Source organism: Bufo bufo, chromosome 3 (genome assembly GCF_905171765.1).
Source record: "Bufo bufo chromosome 3, aBufBuf1.1, whole genome shotgun sequence".
Taxonomy (NCBI): Eukaryota; Metazoa; Chordata; class Amphibia; order Anura; family Bufonidae; genus Bufo; species Bufo bufo.
In genome coordinates this window covers 647644778-647662213 of record NC_053391.1, presented here as the reverse complement: position 1 = coordinate 647662213, position 17436 = coordinate 647644778, and the positions used below count along the sequence as shown (strand labels likewise).

The window sequence follows — 17436 nt, the reverse complement described above, 5'->3', positions numbered from 1 at the left end:
TGATGTATTCAGACTGATCCACGATCCCTGGTATATGATAAATAGGCCCAACACCGTAGTCTGAGAAACATCCCCATATCATGATGCTTGTCCACCATGCTTCACTGTCTTCACATTGTACTGGGGCTGGAATTCAGTGTTTGGGGGTCGTCTCACAAACTGTCTCCGGCCACTGGACCCAAAAAGAACAATCTTACTTTCATCAGTCCACAGAAAGTCTCTTTAGGCCGTCAATGTGCTCTTTGGCAAATTGTAACCTCTTCAGCACATGTCTTTTCTTCATCAGTGGGACTTTGCGGGGGCTTCTTGCAGATAGCTTGGCTTCACATAGGCGTCTCCTAATTGTACCAGTACTCACAGGTAACTTTAGACCTTTCTTTGATCTTCCTGGAGCTGATTGTTGGCTGAGTCCTTGCCATTTTGGCTATTCTTCTATACAGTCGAATGGTAGTTTTTCGCTTTCCTCCACGTCTGTCAGGTTTTGGTTGCCATTTTAAAGAATTTGCGATCATTTTAGCTGAGCAGCCTATCATTTTCTGCACTTCTTTATGTATTTTTCACTCTCCAATAAACTTTTTAATCAAGGTACGCTGTTCTTCTTAACAATGTCTGGAACTACCCATTTCCCTCAGAATTTCAGAGAGAAATGCACTGTAACCAGCATGTACAACATTTGCTGCCTTCCTTAAATAAGGGCAATAATTGCCATCTGTTTTTCAAAGAATGAATGACCTCACTAATTGAACTCCACACTGCTATTATTTTGAACATACCCCTTTCAATTAGTGATTCAATTACACAGAATCAGCAGCATGCATGTCATGACTGTTGGGTCTGTTGGGTTTCTATTACTCTACTACACCTGCTAGTAAATTATTTGCCACGTAGAAATATCATTTCTACCAAAAACAGTGATTGATTAGGTTAGTGATGTCTGGCTGCTATTATTTTGAACACAACTGTAATTCTAAAGGCAACTTTCTGGTTCAGGGGAAATAACTCACATTCAGGCGGTATTCACATGACCCTAAGTGTTCTGCGATTGACTTCAATGGGTCCGCATGTAGGAGTAAAGTATAGGATATGTTCTATCTGTTGTGAAGCAGCAGCATGGATACAGAAGCACACAGAAGGGCTTCCATGTTCTTCTGCATGCATCCGGCCACGCCGCAAAAAAGAGAAAACGTCCTATACTTCACCCAATGGGTCCACACAGTGATGCGGGGTGCCGGTATCCAAATTTTGTGGATCCGCAGTTTGCGGAGACCGTAAAACACTTGGTCGTGTGAATTCATCTAAACTAGGGAATGAACCGAAGACTTACCCTATTGTACCCTCTTTTGCATCTTTTCAGCAGCATACCCGCCAATCCTACAACGGTCCTCAGATGGCCACGCCACTTCTAAGACTACCTGATTGGCAGTCCAAGATGTGTATGCCTGCCTTTGGATTGTCCAGTGCTGCTCTCGAATTGACCAGTGCTGCTTACGCGAGCCGGCAATCCGAGAGCAGAGCTCGCCTAGCCGGAAGTGTCTTGCACTACAGAGGCACAGCCATCTTGGATGGCAGAAGAGAGACCTGGCAGTGGGCAGATCTGTGCTTGACGAGAAGGGAACCATGTATGTGTTCTGTCTATTCCCCAAGTAATGGGATTATCGTGTCTTAAAGCGGTGGGTCACTTCAAATATTTCTGTATTGTGTCTTTCCTCTGTTATTCCTCCTGGAAATATTAATATACTGACACCTTAGTGTTACCTTTCCTTATAAGCTGTGTCCCTGCATTATCTGACACTATCTGCACTGACGATGAGGACATTGTCACCATTGACAAGGGTAATAGTAAGAGTTCTAAGACAAGGTGCTACAGAACTGTTACTTCATAAGAATATAAACCTTTTCTAAACTTTGAAATGTGGCACAAGGCAATGTTGTGGTCACCACACAATTCTAATAGGCTTCCAAGTTTCCATATGTCAGTGGCAGAAGCAAGTAATGTATGTTTAGGTTTCTTGATTCATGAGTGGCAAGGCTCTGTCTACCCTATTGCTGCTGATTGACAGTGTTCTCCCTATACTGGGCATAGAGAGGGAGCTGCTAATGAGTGACGGCTGAATACCAGGACTGCACTGCATATTTCTGTATTGTGCCTCCAGTTCCCGCATTCAGCCGTCACCAAGTAGCAGCATCGTCTCTATGCCCAGTATATGGAGAACCCTGTCAATCAGCAGAAAGAGGGTGGACCCCTGCCACTCCTGAATACCGGGGCTCAGTGTTGGCTCCGGCTGCAAGTAATAAAGTGTAATTTTAGGAAAACCACATCAATAAACTAGTGACAAATGAGGGGCCCCAGATCAAGTGACATAAACCTGGCAACAGATTCCCTTTAAGGATTTAGCTTAAAGGGGTTTTCCGAGACTTTATAAATGATGACCTATACAGCATCTGATTGTTAGGGGTCCGAAGACCAGACAAGAATTACTGGAAAGGAGATTCACGGAAGATACTCTACATACAAACATATGCATTACTACATTAAATGTCAAAAACGTACCGGCTATTAATATGGTGGATCAATGTATAAATGACATCTCTGAGGACGAAGGCCCACGCTCCCCCTAAACCATCTTTAATTTCTGCCAGCAGCAGATTAACAAACAGATGATAAATGATGAGAATACGATGCTTCTTGTGGATATTGTTGCTTTCTGCAGCTTGTTTGCATATGGACAGCAAAATCTTTTGAAAAGCATCCTAGAAAAAAAAAAAAAAAACATAATGTAATAAAAAAAATAATAATAATCAGTCTGTGTGCAAACTGTCACAAGCAGTTTTCTTTGAATCCCGTCATCTGACGGCTCATGTGCGGCTCTTATCTCTATTCTCCTGACCTCAAACACTGTCTATAACTCATTTCTTATCAAACCTATAAGAATATAGCTTAAATAAATGTCACTGAGGTCAGGAGATAAGAGCTACACATAAGCCTATAGATTCAAAGAAATCAGACTGTGACAGCTTGCAAATAGACAGTTTTTTTAACCATTGTACAGTATGTCAGAAACTGCTAAACATTTTTTATACTTGCCTTATCCCCGCCGCTTGGGTCAGGCTCCATCGCTGACCTGTTGGCTCTGCCTCCCTGCATCTACATTTGGTCACATGGCTGAAGTGCAGAGATATAGCCCCTTGGTGCACCTCAATTTCTCAAAGTGCACTGAAACCCTCATTTGAATACAGCATGAAAGTTTTTGTTTTGTTTTTTCTCCAGAACACCCAACCGATTTTCATAAGTCAGGTATCAGTTTAATCAGCAGGATGAACCCTACCCGGCGGGATTGATTAATAGGGATGATTCGGCTACTAGGTTTTCTTGAAAAATGGTATTATACTGCTTGTTTTATTTTATTTTTTTACTTATTCTTGTAACCTGCAACTGACTGATCACTTGTAGAGTACACTGCAATACTTAATTGAAGTGTCTAGTCATTTTGCCAGCTGCGCTTTAAAACATAAAAATCTCAAATATTAAACTTTCTAAACAAACCCCTTTTCTAAATGACAAAAAAAAATTCAAGCCGTTACTGGTATGGCCAAAAATGCCCAAAATGTTTTGTTCCTTACCCAGCACCATGAACACCATGCAACGCAAAAAACATGCCCTGACATAGCTTTATCAACGGAAAAAAGTTATGGATGACAGAATACGGTGAGGCAAAGCATATTTTTTTTAAACAAAAAGGTTTTTTGTTTTTTAAAAGTAGTAAAACATACCAAAAACTATAAAATTGGTGTTGTCTTCTATTGAATGAAGATAATGTGTCATTTTATTGTGCAGTCAATACCATAAAAACGAAGCCCTACAAAAACAATGGCACAGCTTAATTTCTCTATCTCCATACCCCCCCACAATACATTATAAACTGGTATACAGCTATGTTGATGGAAGTTCTGTCTCTCTGTGGGAAGGGATGTGAAATCGAAAACATTGTCACTAAAATTGGCTTGGTGCTTAAGGGTTAAGATGAACAACTTAAAAGGGGTTCTCCCATGACTAATGTGATTATATAGTACATGACAAACTCTTTCTAACAAAGCTAGAACCAGCCCTGTACATCACATGGATCCAGAGATCTCCCCATTCATTGCTCTGCTAGATTTATATCAAGCTGACAGCTCAGGGGGCGTGTCTTTTCTGCTGCAGCTCAGGGGGTGTGTCTCAGCTCTCCCTATCACAGTTCAGGAGGCAGTTAAAGGATGAAACTGAGCATGTGCGACCATCTCGGTGAGCCAGACAAAGAAAAAAAAAAAAAAACAGCAGGTGGAGCTATACAGATAGATTTTATTGGATAACTCAGTGGCTATGCTTAATTTTTAATTACATGCAATTACAAAAGTATTTAGATCCAGAGATACAACAACCCCTTTAACATCCATTTTGACGTGTCTAGACTGAGGTGATATACTCACTGGGGTTTTTGAGAGAATGGCTATAAGACTTTTCTGCTTGCTCTTGTGACAGCTGCTTATATAATTTAATGTCGCTTGAATCACAGAGGAAGGAAAATACGGAGGGTTCGGAGCCGGATCCAGTTCCCTAGAGGGGGAAAATTGAAATTGAGTTTTATTTAAAACTGTATAAATATCTGAAGGTTTACACAAGGAATAAAAGGTAGGTATTGAAAAGGCTCAACAAATGATCAGCTTGATGCATACAGTCTGACATATACAGCAAGCGCAGAAGGGATAATGCTGCAGGTCAGGATTTCAGAGCATCATGGCGTCCTGCGAGTGGCAGCAAATCACAAGATTATTATGACTCACACTGCAAAATCAATGTTTTAATATAGGTTAAAAGGGGTTGTCCAAGGTCAGTTGAAACTCTCCCAGCAACAGTAAATTTAGTTAAAGGGGTCCTCCTAAACAGCTGATTGATAGAGTTCCCAAGTATAGGACCCCCACCGATCAGATGCTGATGACTTATCCAGAGGTCCAAATCCCGGCACCCCTACCAATCAGCTGGTTGACATGGCACTGTGCTCAATATAAACAGTTGATCAGCAGGGGTGCGATCGGTCAGATATTGATGACCTATCCTGAAGACAAGTCATCAGTATGGTACTCCTGGAAAACCCCTTCAAATTACAAAAGAAGTGATACTTCCCTTTTCCCCCCTTGCGGTTCCTACGCCGTGCTCCAGTCCTTCCTACCAATGTTTGTTTCCTGAGTGCAGGAGTGATGTCCTATACCAGTGATGGCTAACCTTGGCACTCCAGCTGTGGTAAAACTACAACTCCCAAGATGCCCCCCTTGCTTGGCTGCTCTCAGAACTCTGTAGAAATAAATGGAGCATGCTGGGAGTCGTAGTTTCACCACAGCTGGAGTGCCAAGGTTAGCCATCACTGTCCTATACACTCCATGACACTGCTGCAGCCAATCACTGGTCTCAGCAGTCATGTGCCATATACTGCTAAAGCCAGCGATTAAGTGCATGATCATGTGCTCATACGAGATGTCACCACTGTAGCCAGGAAGATAACGTCATCGCTGTGGACCAAATTGCAACGCAGGATCGACAGGGGAGAAAAATGGTGAGAATCACTTTGTTATACTGTATTAGCACACTGTTGCTGGGAGAGGTTTTAATAGAATCCTTTTAAGGCGGCTTGGGGATAAATAAATAAAAATTCAGCGCTTGAATTTTAATGATGGTCACAAGATCAATTGATGACATTTTTCTGAAGAGGTGGTAGAGGTGTAGAAAATAGGATTTTTTGTGCTTACCTCTAAAATCCTTTTCTCGCTGAGTTCATTGGGAGAACACAGCACCCACCCAGTAAGTTCATTGCTGGTTCTTTTAGGTGGGTCCCACCTGTTCTTGGATCTGACCCATCTCCAACTCTCTTAATACAATTGGTCTCTGTTGGATTCTCCTGGCTGCTCCTACTGCTTTAGTACAAACTGATTAGCTCAGTGTCTGCAGGAGGGATATAGCTGAGAGGAGGAGCTAGCACTTTTTTTGCCTAGTGTCGCCTCCTAGTGGCAGCAGCAGCTATACCCATGGTCTCCTGTGTCCCCCAATGAACTTAGCAAGAAGAGGATTTTACAGGTAAGCACAAAAAATCCTATTTTCTCGCTCGTATCATTGGGGGACACAAAATACCATGGGACGTTCCAAAGCAGTACCATAAGGAGGGAATAGAAGACTAGAACAAATCTAAGGCTGGCCATGGGATCCTGCACAGAAATGTGGGGAAAGGATGCACAGGAACCCTGAATAGGACAGGAAGAGCATGAACCAGGAAGAACATGAATCAGGAAGGCCAGAGAGCGTTAGAACGCACGTCGCCTTAGACTGGGCAAAAAGAGGAAAACCCAGTTAAATGAAGCCCAAGGGCCCAAGAGGCTTCGGAAGATGCGGATAGCAGCACATAATATCCACAAGAAGGATAAGCATGTCTGATGACTGAAGATGATGTGCGGAAGGTACTTCCGGATAACGAGGACCACAGAATTGCTGTGGGGACCTGGACTGGAAACCAAGGATGTCTTGCATGGCAATATGCCCCATGGAAAACCGAGAGGTGTTTACTCAACAGAAATGAGTCTGTAGAATCCGGGTATGCACGAGACCTGGCAAACGAGCAACGGGAAAACCCAGACATGACCTTACCAAATGTGTAAATATCAGGATGGGATACTTCAACCGGGGAAAAACTGAGAAAACTGTAAGGAATTACTGGGCAACTGGCCGAGGACTAGTCCTGTAGGGATCTCCCAGGTACGTGAGGAGACCCCTGTGGGCCAATTTGTAAAAGAAAACAGTGAGTAGCCACTCCCTTGTAAAGAATCCAGCACGAGAAGAGACTAAAAAGTATCAAGACAGAGATAAGGGATGGCCAAGGGGGACAAAAAGCCACAACGGGAACCAATCAGAGGTAGAAAATGAAAAACCATAGACAAATGGAGAGTAGTCTGAGAGGAAAAGACTGTGTCCCCGGGGATCAATAGCATCCCAGCCGTGCAGCAGAGAGCAATGCGGCAGAAGAGTGCAGCCAAAGCAACCTCCACCACTGGACAAAAGGAAGACTGCGAGTGATGCTGGAACCATGACCATACGACTGGCATTAGACAGCCTGAGGAAACTGAGCAACCGCACTCTTAAAAGAGAGCAGGCTACAATACATTAGAGAGCACATACACTCGCCGGAATACACTCATGTCCTTAAAAAGGAAAAGCCCCTAAGGAGCAGGTACTGTGGAAGACCGATGCCCCCAGAGCCGTAGAGGCTTGTAGTAAGACTTCTAACAAAAGAAGCTGCTTTATACTCCAAAAACTGCCTGAATCAGGCAGACCCAACTGCAGGCTGAAGAACAAAAATATTGGAGGTGTGTAGATTCGTCAGAGACCATCTACTGTCGCTGTGTAGCGAGTCTGCCTGAGGTGCCTGAAGGGGACAATGCGGTCATCTGCGGAATGCACAGATTGGTCCGAGAAAGGAGAAATACTTCTCCAGGAGAAAATGTGATGACTATGTCCGACGTCACAAAAACACCAGAGAAAATCTGGACATATAAGAAAAAATAGTGCAGGCGTTCCAGAGCAGTAAGAATCCAACCTCAGGAGTATGGATACTGGCCATGTAAACAGAAACATAATCTGGGGGGAGCGCAATTACGCGTCTTGTGGAGGGGCATAACGTAAAAAGGGTTTTGCGTTCCAGCAACAAAACATCTATTAGCATTGAGAACATGTGACAGCACCATATTCCCGTCCGGTGAGGGGGGAAAAGTAGCTGATACACAGTATGTGCTCTGAATAGGTGTCTCCCCTACATAAGGACATGTCAAAGCTATTACTCATCTCTTAAAAGAGGCAGTGCTGATGGTGTCACAGCGTCAACAGTTAGACCCAATGTCCCACTTGAAATGAGAACCATGTTGTAGACCAATGTCATAGAAACAATGGGGTTATGCCAACCAGGGAGAAGTAAATGGCTCATCAGCTATAGCATGCATACTAATGCAAATACCTGGTCAGAGAATGGAAGTACTGCAGATGACCATGTCATCAGGAATGAGTGGACGAATCAGCTAAAACTGCAAGCGCCAGCATAAAGACCCCACCTATTGGTGCAACGGCATTCATTGGTCGCGTAAAATGAGCCAGAGATCCACCTGAGAGGGAATGTAGACACAACCACCACAACTAGGACCAGTGTGAGGGTTCCACCTATAGAAGGAGAGAAGCGGTAGAAGCTATTGCATACAGAGCCAATGCCGAAACATGGAACGGAACAGAAGGCAATGTGGTAGAAACCACAGGACCATATCCAGTGCAAATGCAAGGAGTGAGGAGGAAAGCAACGCGGGTGCCACCATGGCTTGCAGGGGGTACGTAAGCCCCTAGCCTGAGAATGGGGCTAAGGCAAATTCTCCACCTGAGAATGGGGCCAGACAGGAGTAGCCACAGGAACTAGTGCTGGCACAATACTCCACCTGAGGAGGAGGTCATAACGTAGAAGCCATAGTATATGGCAACAGACACCACACTCAGCACTTGATAGTGCCAGGGTAACTTATTATTTATTTATTTATATATAAACATATAGTCGTGTATTCGAAAACCGACACCCCTAGCCCCAACTGGAGGCAAGAACGGGTTAATTTTAAACTACACAGTCATGTAATAGGGAACCCAGCCTCAGTAAGGTGGCAGGCAAGTAAGTTTTCTTTTTTGTATGTTGCTCACTCCACCCAGAGAGGTCAGGGGCGGAGCTCAGCAGGCTCCTGGAGAAGGGGGAAGTCTGGGCGTGAAGAGTTCGTGCTCGGGGGACAGTCCCGCAAAGTTAGCGACTTGCGTAGGAGCGGGCCGACCGGAAGGACTTCCGGCTGGAACAGAAGGCCGGGAAGAATGGCCATGAGATTCTCGAACCCCAGACCGAGGAGACCTGGGACGGGCGTTCTCGACGCCTGGCAGCTAGATTCAGCAGACGCCCCAGGAGGGCATGTGACCGCTGAGAACTGGTACTGGTCAGCCCCGGAGGTATGGGGTAGAGAGAGGGCAAGGAGAGAACACGGGCAGGGAAGAAACAGCATTTGGCTGGGGAATGGAGGGGTGGAGAGGGGAGGAATAGAGAGGGGAGGTGGTGGTGAGAGATTGGGGGGAGGAAGTGGATGGAGGGGGTTATACTCACTGTGTTCATAATACTCACTCCATCATCCTCTTCTGTTCACCCCCTCTCGTGGTACCAGCAGGGTCACCTCTTCAGCCACTAGCACCAAGGTGGTAGTGAGGCTGGAGTGGAGGGGGGGGTCTGCAGAAATGCAGGTGACCCCATGGCTGGCGGGATGCAGGGCCGCCCTGGTCCACTTTTGCCTTCTTGGGGGAGGTCGGGCGGTGAGGGGAACCGACACCGGCCTTCATCCCTGGGTAAACCAAGAAGCCAGGCGTCTCTGTTTCTCATACCTGAAGGGGAAAAAAGGTAGGTCTGCCTCCTACAGACACTAAGCTAAAGCTGATTAGCTCAGTGTATGCAGGAGGGATATAGCTGAGAGGAGGAGATTTTTTTTTGCCTAGTGTCGCCTCCTAGTGGCAGCAGCAGCTATACCCATGGTGTTCTGTGTCCTATGGTCTCCTATGTCCCCCAATGATAAGAGTGAGAAATAAGAAAAAGAGCAAACAGCAGGTAGCACTATACAGATAGATTTTATTGAATAACTCAGTGTCTATAATACATTTTTAATTACATACCATGACAAAAGTATTCAGATCCAGGTGTGATTGGAAAAATGTAGAATATTTTCCTGGCACAACCCATAAGAATGGACAGCAGAACAGCTCTTGTTGTGTCCAAGAGCATTGATCTAGAAGGTGCATTTTCTCCTCTAAGCCTAGAACCACTGAGACAAATCCTGTTTCATAGACCACCACCATGAAAGCAGCACAGCTGGGGCCAATACGGTCTGTGCCTCCCAGTTTTATCAATTTCCAAAACAATTTTTCACCTTTCACCTGTTTCTGTGTGAAAGTGTACAACCCAAAATTACCAGAAATCATCCAAAGGCATGAAAAATACAATGAGTGACTGAGGCCACTTTCACACAGTCTCTGATTTCTACTAGTGATTGTGAGCAAAAACCAGAAGTGGAATATACAGAAATAAGGTAATAATGGATGGTTTTGGTTCACAAACACTGATGGAAATCGCTGATTAAACACTGACTCTGACTTAAGCTGCATTTACATGGCTGAATGAGCAGCAGATGGTCAGGAAGGAAGCGTTTCTTCCCGATAGTGAGCTGCTTGCTCAGTGGAGGTGAAGCTCTTTATTTACATGCAGCGATCCCCTCCACAGTATGAGGAGGAGTGGTCGCTATTGCGATCACTCGTCCTCACGAAGCTGCATTGTTTCTGGGCAGCAGATCGCTGTTTAGACAGCATAATCTGCTGCTCCAAAACGACACTTTAGGTGTCTGCACAAATGACAGGATAACCCCATGAACGAGCGTTTTGCTCGTTCATCGGGTGATCGGCGACACCTTTACACGGGCAGATTGTTGGAACGCGCGTTTGCAGAAACGTTCATTCCCGATAATCTGCACATGTAAATCCACCTTAAAGGGTTTCTATCACTTTGTATGACATAATTAGCTGTCAGACACTAGCGATCTGCTAGTGTCTGCTCTGGCCAACCATCCTACTATAATCGCTTGTGGGTCAGCGGTTTTGCTAAAAAACGAACTTTAATAAATATGCTAATGAGCCTCTAGGTGCTATGTGGGCGTCATTAGCACCTAGAGGCTCCGTCTACCTTCATAAACAGTCGCCGCCCAGCGCGTCCCTCCAGCCCGCCCATCTCCTCCTGAATGCGATCCTCCGTGTGACGCAGCGGACGAATTCTCGCGCATGCGCCGTGCGCGGCTGTATTCGGCCCATTTGAGATGTCTGAGCTAGCGGACGAATTCTCGCGCATGCGCCGTGCGCGGCTGTATTTGGCGCATTTGAGACGTCTGAGCTGGGAGCAGACATTTAATGCGCATGCGCCGAATACAGCCGCGCACGGCGCATGCGCGAGAATTCGTCCGCTGCGTCACACGGAGGATCGCATTCAGCAGGACATGGGCGGGCTGGAGGGACGCGCTGGGCGGCGACTGTTTATGAAGGTAGACGGAGCCTCTAGGTGCTAATGACGCCCACATAGCACCTAGAGGCTCATTAGCATATTTATTAAAGTTCGTTTTTTAGCAAAACCGCTGCCCCACAAGCGATTATAGTAGGATGGTTGGCCAGAGCAGACACTAGCAGATCGCTAGTGTCTGACAGCTAATTATGTGATACAAAGTGATAGAAACCCTTTAAGTCTCTGGCAACCCATATTTACCTTGTATATTGTAGAACGTCTCTCTCGTTTGCTTCTCCGTCACTTGGTGACTCATGCAAAGTCATCAGTAACTCCACCACAATATCTGGCAGATTCCGCAGAAATAAGTTGTCAATTTGCTACAAAAAATGTTAAACAGGTTTTAATTATTTATTAGTATTTGTTAACTCATTCTACAGTAAATTAATTCATTTTGGCATACATTTCTAGAATAAGAAGTTTCTAGCAGATGGAAACAAGTGTTAGATTATGAAACTTTCTAGATCATCAGATGTCAGATTTTGTTGAATTTTATTTTATGTGGAAGTGATGCTACTATTTTACTACTACTTCAAAGTAAATAAATACCTGTGTCCCTAGGCAACTGTCACCTCGTAGCAAATCATAGACTTTCGATGCAACTTCCCTATTGGTCTTCTCTGTGTCACTAGAGCATTCTGATGCAAAATACGGCAATATATTCACTAAAATTCTAGGGAAACAATCAGCCAGCATAACCTTCCAGTCTTCCTCAATACACTGAGCCATAGACTTGATTTCATCAAACTCACTCCTTATGGCTAGAGGTGGAATGAGCACTTTGTAGCATGATCTGTAGTGAGACAAAGAAAAGTAAAAGTAGATGACTTCCATCTCACAAAAAAGCTGCTAAGCTGGACCCTACAGAGCTATGTTGCTTCCTTCACCCGTTCTAGTGACAGCAATGAGGACAGGCGCAGACTAGGAGAGCTAGGAGGGTCAGAGACTAGGAGAGCTAGGAGGGTCAGAGACTAGGAGAGCTAGGAGGGTCAGAGACTAGGAGAGCTAGGAGGGTCAGAGACTAGGAGAGCTAGGAGGGTCAGAGACTAGGAGAGCTAGGAGGGTCAGAGACTAGGAGAGCTAGGAGGGTCAGAGACTAGGAGAGCTAGGAGGGTCAGAGACTAGGAGAGCTAGGAGGGTCAGAGACTAGGAGAGCTAGGAGGGTCAGAGACTAGGAGAGCTAGGAGGGTCAGAGACTAGGAGAGCTAGGAGGGTCAGAGACTAGGAGAGCTAGGAGGGTCAGAGACTAGGAGAGCTAGGAGGGTCAGAGACTAGGAGAGCTAGGAGGGTCAGAGACTAGGAGAGCTAGGAGGGTCAGAGACTAGGAGAGCTAGGAGGGTCAGAGACTAGGAGAGCTAGGAGGGTCAGAGACTAGGAGAGCTAGGAGGGTCAGAGACTAGGAGAGCTAGGAGGGTCAGAGACTAGGAGAGCTAGGAGGGTCAGAGACTAGGAGAGCTAGGAGGGTCAGAGACTAGGAGAGCTAGGAGGGTCAGAGACTAGGAGAGCTAGGAGGGTCAGAGACTAGGAGAGCTAGGAGGGTCAGAGACTAGGAGAGCTAGGAGGGTCAGAGACTAGGAGAGCTAGGAGGGTCAGAGACTAGGAGAGCTAGGAGGGTCAGAGACTAGGAGAGCTAGGAGGGTCAGAGACTAGGAGAGCTAGGAGGGTCAGAGACTAGGAGAGCTAGGAGGGTCAGAGACTAGGAGAGCTAGGAGGGTCAGAGACTAGGAGAGCTAGGAGGGTCAGAGACTAGGAGAGCTAGGAGGGTCAGAGACTAGGAGAGCTAGGAGGGTCAGAGACTAGGAGAGCTAGGAGGGTCAGAGACTAGGAGAGCTAGGAGGGTCAGAGACTAGGAGAGCTAGGAGGGTCAGAGACTAGGAGAGCTAGGAGGGTCAGAGACTAGGAGAGCTAGGAGGGTCAGAGACTAGGAGAGCTAGGAGGGTCAGAGACTAGGAGAGCTAGGAGGGTCAGAGACTAGGAGAGCTAGGAGGGTCAGAGACTAGGAGAGCTAGGAGGGTCAGAGACTAGGAGAGCTAGGAGGGTCAGAGACTAGGAGAGCTAGGAGGGTCAGAGACTAGGAGAGCTAGGAGGGTCAGAGACTAGGAGAGCTAGGAGGGTCAGAGTCTAGGAGAGCTAGGAGGGTCAAAGACTAGGAGAAAAGGGTTACAGACTAGGAGAAAAGGGTCGGAGACTGGAGGAAGAGGGTCGGAGACTAGCAAAGGAAGGTCAGATACTAGGAGAGGAGGGGAAAAGACTAGAGGAGACTAGGAATGGAGGAGACTAGAAGAGAAAGGGAGGAGACTAGGAGATGAGCTGAGAAGACTAGAAGAGGAGGAAGACTAGGAGAGGAGAAGACTAGGAGGGGAGAAGGACTAGGAGAGTAGGGGAGAAGACTAGAAGAAGAGGGTAGGAGACTAGTAGAGTAGGGGACAAGACTAGGAGAGGAGGGGAGAAGATTAGAAGAGTAAGGGAAGAGACTAGGAGAAGAAGGGAGGAGACTAGGAGAGGAGAAGACTAGGAGAGAAGACTAGAAGAAGAAGGGAGAAGACTAGGAGAGGAGGGTAGGATACTAGTAGAATAAGGGACAAGACTAAGAGAGGAGGGTAGAAGATTAGAAGAGTAAGGAAAGAGACTAGGAGAAGAAGGGAGAAGACTAAAAGAGGGGTGGAGTAGATTAGTAAAGAGTGAAGGAGACCAGGAGAGGAGAGTAGGTGACAAGGAGAAGAAACTAGGAGGAAGAGTTCAGAATTTAATTGCAGACAAGAGACTTGAGGCAGATGTTGACAGCGCAATGCATAAATCAGTGGAAATCAGCATTTGTCTAATTTCAGTTTAACCCTGTATGACATTTTTAATCTGCTTTTCTATCCCACAGAGCCCTTATATTTTGTCCCTAAAGAGCTGCTGGCCCATAATAGGTTTCTATCACCCTACAGAGCCATTGGCAGTTCTTAAATTAGGTCTCCTCTCCCCACTGAGCCCTTGGTTCTTCATAACTTAGGCTCCCTTTCAAGCATATGCAAAACAAAGCACCATGGGGGACCAGATGGAGATTGGCAATGGGGGAGGCCATGGCGCTTTGGCTCTAAGGCAACCAGAAATTCTTGATTGCAACCATGTATGAGATAGATATGAGATGGAGGGATAAATATGAAATAAATAAGAAATAGACAGATATGAGATATATAGGCAGACTGATTTACAGTTACCAACCTGTAGAAGTCTCTGAGACTGTAGTAATCTAACAAAGTATAAGGAAAAGTGGAAACATTGTATTCTGGGACCTTCATTTTAAGCCACTCAAGAACCAAGTAATCTAAGTGTGAGGTCATGAAGTCCTTCATATTTCTGTATCCCAGAGCTGTCGAAACGTTTTCCAAAACCTGTGTGCAAATGGAAAAAATGTCACCCCAAGGTTGGCATAAACATACACCAATAACGTGAACTAAAAAGGGTCCACATCTTTAATGAATTGGTTTGCTTTGATGCAGGTCTAAGCGTGTTGTAAAATAAGATATATATGTAAAATATAATAAATAAATAAAAACACATAAAAGTGAAAGTCAACCTGTCATCAACTTTATGCTGACCTCACTGAGAGCAGCATAAAATAGTGACAGAAATGCTGATGTCAGCGGTGTGTCACTCATGAGCTAAAAGTAAGTGGTTGCCGAGAACCAGCATCATAATCATTGCAGCCCAGGCCTGGAGAAGAGTCAAATCTACCTGCGAAGAGTCCTGGTTATTCCTAATCTCCTGTTCTCCCGTCCATCTGCTGATGATTGGTAGTTCTCTCCTAGAGAGAAAGGGAGAAAACTAGGTAGAAGACTGTCAGCCATCAGCAGGTGGCAGGAGAGCAGGAATAACCAGGACTCTTCTCAGGTGGCCGGGACTCTTTTCCAGGCCCAGTCTGAAATGATTGTGATGTTGGTTCTCTGCAACCACTTACTTTTAACTTACAAATGACAGACCGCTGAAATCAACTCACCTGTCTCTACTTCATGCTCCTGTTAGTATGGGCAGCATAAAGTTTATGACAGGTTCCCATGAAGTTACCGATGTATTCTACGACATTCTTTTTTTTTGTTGCAACTCATGATAGAACACAAATCAGGAGCGACTGAACTCACTCATACAGTTTTACTTGAATCTAACAGACTGTCCTACAAGAGTAGCAGAAGGTCATTCATGGGGCCTCAAAGGTCCAGCACAAGATAAAAATCCAGTCAGACTTTACTGATCAGTTCTGTGCGTACAATGGTAACAACAATTAGAATAAAACTTAGGCTAGTTTCACACCAGCGGTGTGAGTTCCGGCAGAAAACAGCCTGCCGGAATTCACCGGATCAGGCAATGCTGGATGCGGACAGAATGTCTGCCCGCCCCATTAAGTATAATGGGGTCTGGCGGACTTTCCATTGACAAGCGGAGATCCCGGTGGACACAAACCGCTGGTTGCCTGCCGGAACAGCCTGCCAGATGGTAGCTATCGCTGGTGTGAAGGTAGCCTTAAACTGGAAGTGTGTGTGTTTCATATAGATGGAGGACAAGGCCTCAGTTGGTGGGCCCAAGCAAAACTAGTCCAGCACTGCAAACAAACATTCATCAACGCCTTAAAATGACTTGCCTTCCTGATATGTTGAGGATCCAGGTTATTTTGTTTCACAGACTGACATATGGCAAATAATGCCTGCTTCTCACACACTGGGCTGGAGAACAGGATCACGGACACCAACAGGAGAAGCGTAGAATTTCTGTTATACTTCTCATCAGGAAGATCCTCTGGGTCCTGTCCACTGCGAGACTAGACAAAAGAAGAATTATAATGAAAAAAAATTGCAGAATGGCCGTTTTCCCATTTTTCCCCTTCCATTCGTAAAACATAAAAATATTAGTAATATAAAACAAATCCTGTGCATCGTCTAATCCGGCAGTCCTGTGTGCCTCTAGCTGACCATCTAAAAGGTGAAGAGACAAATGCAAGTCCATTCAAAACTGCAGATTTCAGTGGGACAGGCCAGCAGGCTAATATGTATGGGTATGTACCAAATCTTCCCCGACTGCATATATTGGGGAAGTGACAGATTGGGCATGTTGGATTTCAACTTACTCAATCCTTTTTTTTTTTCTTTTTTCTTGTTAGGAGGTAAACCAGAGGTATTTTTCAGCGGCCCTTTTACATGGTCTGACTGACTGTCGATCCTCGAGGAGAGCCGCATTTACATGCTGCAATCCTCCCCTCTATATGGGGACAACTGTTATCTCTCATCCCCATACAGATCAATTGCTTGCTAGCAGCTGATCCCTGTTTACACATGACGATCTGCTGGTGGCAAACGATTCTCATCTATTCGGTGACCAGCGACACCTCGACACTTGTCAATTATTGGGAACAACCATTCCTCAGCCTGTGTAAGACTTTTCTGCGACTGAAAATCATTTCCATTCATCTGAATGGGGCTTGCAGAAATCCATGTGCTTGCTGCCCCTTTCAAAAGAATGGAACCGATTTTAAGTTGAGCAAAACTCGCAGCGTGTGAAGGCACCCTTCAAAATAGGTCTTCATAGCAGTAGCAGAAACCAAACAATAAGATATTTTTTAATCAAGAGCATTTATAAAGGTTATATTAATTTTACATGCAATCAGGAAGAGCTTATCCTAGTGGGATGAAGCAACCACTCAAGTTAAAAATGAAGTTGTAGATACATTAGGTTACGTTACACAGATATGATGCAACAGAACACAAAATGTAGGATGAAATTACCAAATAACGCATTCCCTCCTGAACCTTCATGTACACATTTTCAAAAGCCTTTTGCTGCAATTTCAGAGGCAGAGCCTGCGACTTTACATCCTGGAAGAGCCTGTTCATAATTGGTGTAAAAGAAGTTATTAGTTTGGAGGGAATAGTCGAGCCTCAGGATAATGGTTCTTTTAAGGTCATTTTATACAAGCTGATGATCAGGGCAATTATCGGGATGTGGCACTGACAACTGACCACAGCATCTGAGGGGTTAGATGTCTGTGATTGACATTATTGCCAATTGGTGAAATACCAAGCACAGCTACTATACAATGTATGGCGCTGTGCTTGGAGAGCCGCCTGGAGTCGGCCCCGCTCACTACAGCTCCGGTGAGCGCAGTGGCGCCTTAAAATATCTCACAGGACTCAAACCCCTGCCGATGGGATAATTATGACCTATACAGGGGATAGGTCAGCATTATCTATTCTTGGATGTCCCTTTAAAAGTTTTTCAC

General features: G+C 45.3%; 1 protein-coding gene across 1 annotated transcript in view; it reads right to left on the bottom strand.

Annotated features, from left to right (window-relative positions):
- Positions 1–17436, bottom strand: part of ATM (ATM serine/threonine kinase) — a 181343-nt gene that overhangs the window by 101160 nt on the left and 62747 nt on the right. Inside the window, exons 23-29 of the mRNA XM_040426253.1 lie at positions 16943–17042; positions 15805–15981; positions 14391–14560; positions 11730–11973; positions 11382–11500; positions 4468–4594; positions 2552–2751 (exon numbers count right to left, since the gene is read on the bottom strand). Coding sequence (XP_040282187.1) covers positions 2552–2751; positions 4468–4594; positions 11382–11500; positions 11730–11973; positions 14391–14560; positions 15805–15981; positions 16943–17042 — 1137 coding nt within the window. The remainder of the gene's footprint in view (positions 1–2551; positions 2752–4467; positions 4595–11381; positions 11501–11729; positions 11974–14390; positions 14561–15804; positions 15982–16942; positions 17043–17436) is intronic.